Source organism: Oratosquilla oratoria, chromosome 19 (genome assembly GCF_046742065.1).
Source record: "Oratosquilla oratoria isolate Oo_2021 chromosome 19, ASM4674206v1, whole genome shotgun sequence".
In the NCBI taxonomy this organism is placed as follows: domain Eukaryota; kingdom Metazoa; phylum Arthropoda; class Malacostraca; order Stomatopoda; family Squillidae; genus Oratosquilla; species Oratosquilla oratoria.
Window position 1 is genome coordinate 13,640,329 of NC_134795.1, and position 2,484 is coordinate 13,642,812.

Genomic DNA, 2,484 nt, shown 5'->3' on the forward strand with positions numbered 1-2,484 from the left:
AGTTGTCGGTTTTAGAGATGGAGATAGACTAGTTGCGGACGCCATGGAAGTCACGGATGGTGGCCGTGGCGAGAGAGAAAAAAAAATGAATAGAAAAAAGTGGTGATACTGAAACGGGGGAATGTTATTTATAGTGATTCAGACTTGCTGTGTTGGTCAAAGTACTGATAGTGATGCTAACGAGTTTGTTATTGCTCTTTCTCCTCTCTTTTTCTCGTTGGTGACAAAGATGGTGACGACGGATCAAAGTAATGTTAACAGTTAAAGAGAAAAGGGTCGTAATCGTTGGGATTAATTAATTCTTCCGCTGGAACTCGAACCTTTGACTGTGCGACCGGCCACCACAAAACAACGACGCTACCACTGTACTATGCAGGACGTTCAATAGAATCGTTCTGGAACTTGTTACACCATTGTAATCTTAGACTAGATAGGTACCCAAGTATTGTTTTTTATTGTATTTATTTACTATTTAGCAGTTATACTGATGATAGTAGCGAAATGATAGCTGCTGGGTTGATATGTTGATTTCCTCAGGTGGTGGTGACACCTCCGATGGTGTTAGTGGCTGAGGAGGGGCTAGACGAGGATGCTCTGGTCAAGGGTGACCAAAACAGGAGTGACAATTTCATTCATCACCATCTTGTATTTCTTTCATATCTTCTTCCCTCGACTCCTTCTCCTCCTTTCGCCTCCTCTCTCTGTCTTTCGAATGCCATTCCTTCTTTACTATTTCTTCCTTTTCTCTGTCTTTCTCCCTCCTCCTACTCCTCAGGCTGCTCCTGCTCTTCCTACTCCTCCTCCTGCTTCTCCTGCTTCTCTTGCTCCTCCTCCTGCTGCTCCTGCTTCTCCTTCTCTTCCTGCTCCTCCTGTTTTTCCTGCTGCTCCTACTGCTCCTGCTGTTCCTGCTCCTCCTCCTGCTCCTCCTGCTCCTCCTGCTTCTGCTACTCTCACTCCTGCTGCTCCTCCTACTCCTCCCGTTCCTCCCGTTCCACCCGTAACTCCTCCTCCTCCTACTCCTCCTCCTCCTCCTCCTCCTCCTGCTCCTCCTGCTCCTCCTCTTCCTCCTCCTGCTCCTCCTGCTCCTCCTCCTGCTTCTCCTCCTACTGCTCCTGCTCCTGCTCCTGCTCCTTCTGCTCCTCCTCCTCCTCCTCCTCCTACTCCTTCTACTCCTCCTCCTCCTCCTCCTGCTCCTCCTGTTCCCCCTCCTCCTCCTGCTCCTCCTCCTCTCTTCCTCCTCCTTCTCCTGGTCCTCACGTTCCTGCTGCTGCTGCTGCTGTCTTTTCTGGATCTACTGCTTTCTCATTCCCCTCATGATCACCCCATTACCTCCACGGCCATGTCGGCTGGGTACTTACGTGTCGATTCGTCCGGGGAGGTGTTGGCGAGAAGAGATGCCGTCAGGTTTCGATCTCCTTGCTCGTAATAATCCCCGTAGTCGTACTGGGGAGGCGGCGGGACTGTGGTGGTGGTGGTTGTGGTGGTGGTGGTTGTGGTGGTTGTGGTGGTAGTCGTTGTCGTCGTGGTTGTTGTGATTTCCTCTGCAATGAAAAAACAAATGAAAGGTGAATCAATTACACATGCGTGTCCCTCGGGTCAATGTAATACTGCACCCCGTTTTCTGTCTAGCTGCTGTTTGAGAAATGATTCGTGCGATCTCCATATTGGCATCAAAACTTCGAGAAGTAATTTGATGCTTGTCTTATTATAACGTTGAATCTCCATTAGCAAATGTTTTTTCCTCTCTTGTTGTACGCATGATAATGATAACAAGAATGATATAGATAAAACCGGGGGAGGAACATTTACATTTACATTTTCATTACGAAGAAGGACACGTGTATTTGTCTTTGTTTGATAAGGCTAATTCACGCCTACTTGTGAGATGATAACGATTGTAGACCTATCCTTATCTTGTGTTATCATACCGTTCCTTTGTATGCATTGCATTCAAGCACTTCCTATCATATCCCAACTGCAGCCTAGATAGCAGACACATGGAATCACATGGGCGCGCTCTAAGTGTGACGACCGATCACTTGATTAATTGATTACTCCCTAATTTGTTCATTAAAGCCCATGCAGCCACTCTCACAAATGGATTCACATGTGGAGGTCCATTGGCACACGATTGCGAATGCAGTTGAATCGGCACAAGTTCCTGCAGGCAAATGGGCACAAACTTGTACAGACAAGAAGGCAGAACGTAAAATTAACACAACAGATATGCGCACTAGGCGTAAACAAAAAAAAGTTCAGCGTCACAGGGACCATCAACCAGTTTGCAAACGCGTACAGCAGTCATTTCCCTCTTGCTGTCAAAGTTTAACGTCAGACACGTTTCCAAATGAAGCCCAGGAACGAGTGCCAACAACCAACAATTGTTGCAGAGGGATGAATTCAATAACGTAATTACATTTTTTATTGCATAAGCTTTAAAACAAGATAAACACAACACTAAAGCCAAAATTGACAAGCCTGGTA

The 2,484-nt window shown here is 46.7% G+C and overlaps 1 protein-coding gene across 1 annotated transcript in view; it reads right to left on the reverse strand.

Annotated features, from left to right (window-relative positions):
- Window positions 1-472: 472 nt before the first annotated feature.
- Window positions 473-2,484, reverse strand: part of LOC143035551 (lachesin-like) — an 862,132-nt gene continuing 860,120 nt past the window's right edge. Inside the window, exons 10-11 of the mRNA XM_076202417.1 lie at window positions 1,359-1,541; window positions 473-594 (exon numbers count right to left, since the gene is read on the reverse strand). Of these exons, the coding sequence (XP_076058532.1) occupies window positions 473-594; window positions 1,359-1,541 (305 nt within the window). The remainder of the gene's footprint in view (window positions 595-1,358; window positions 1,542-2,484) is intronic.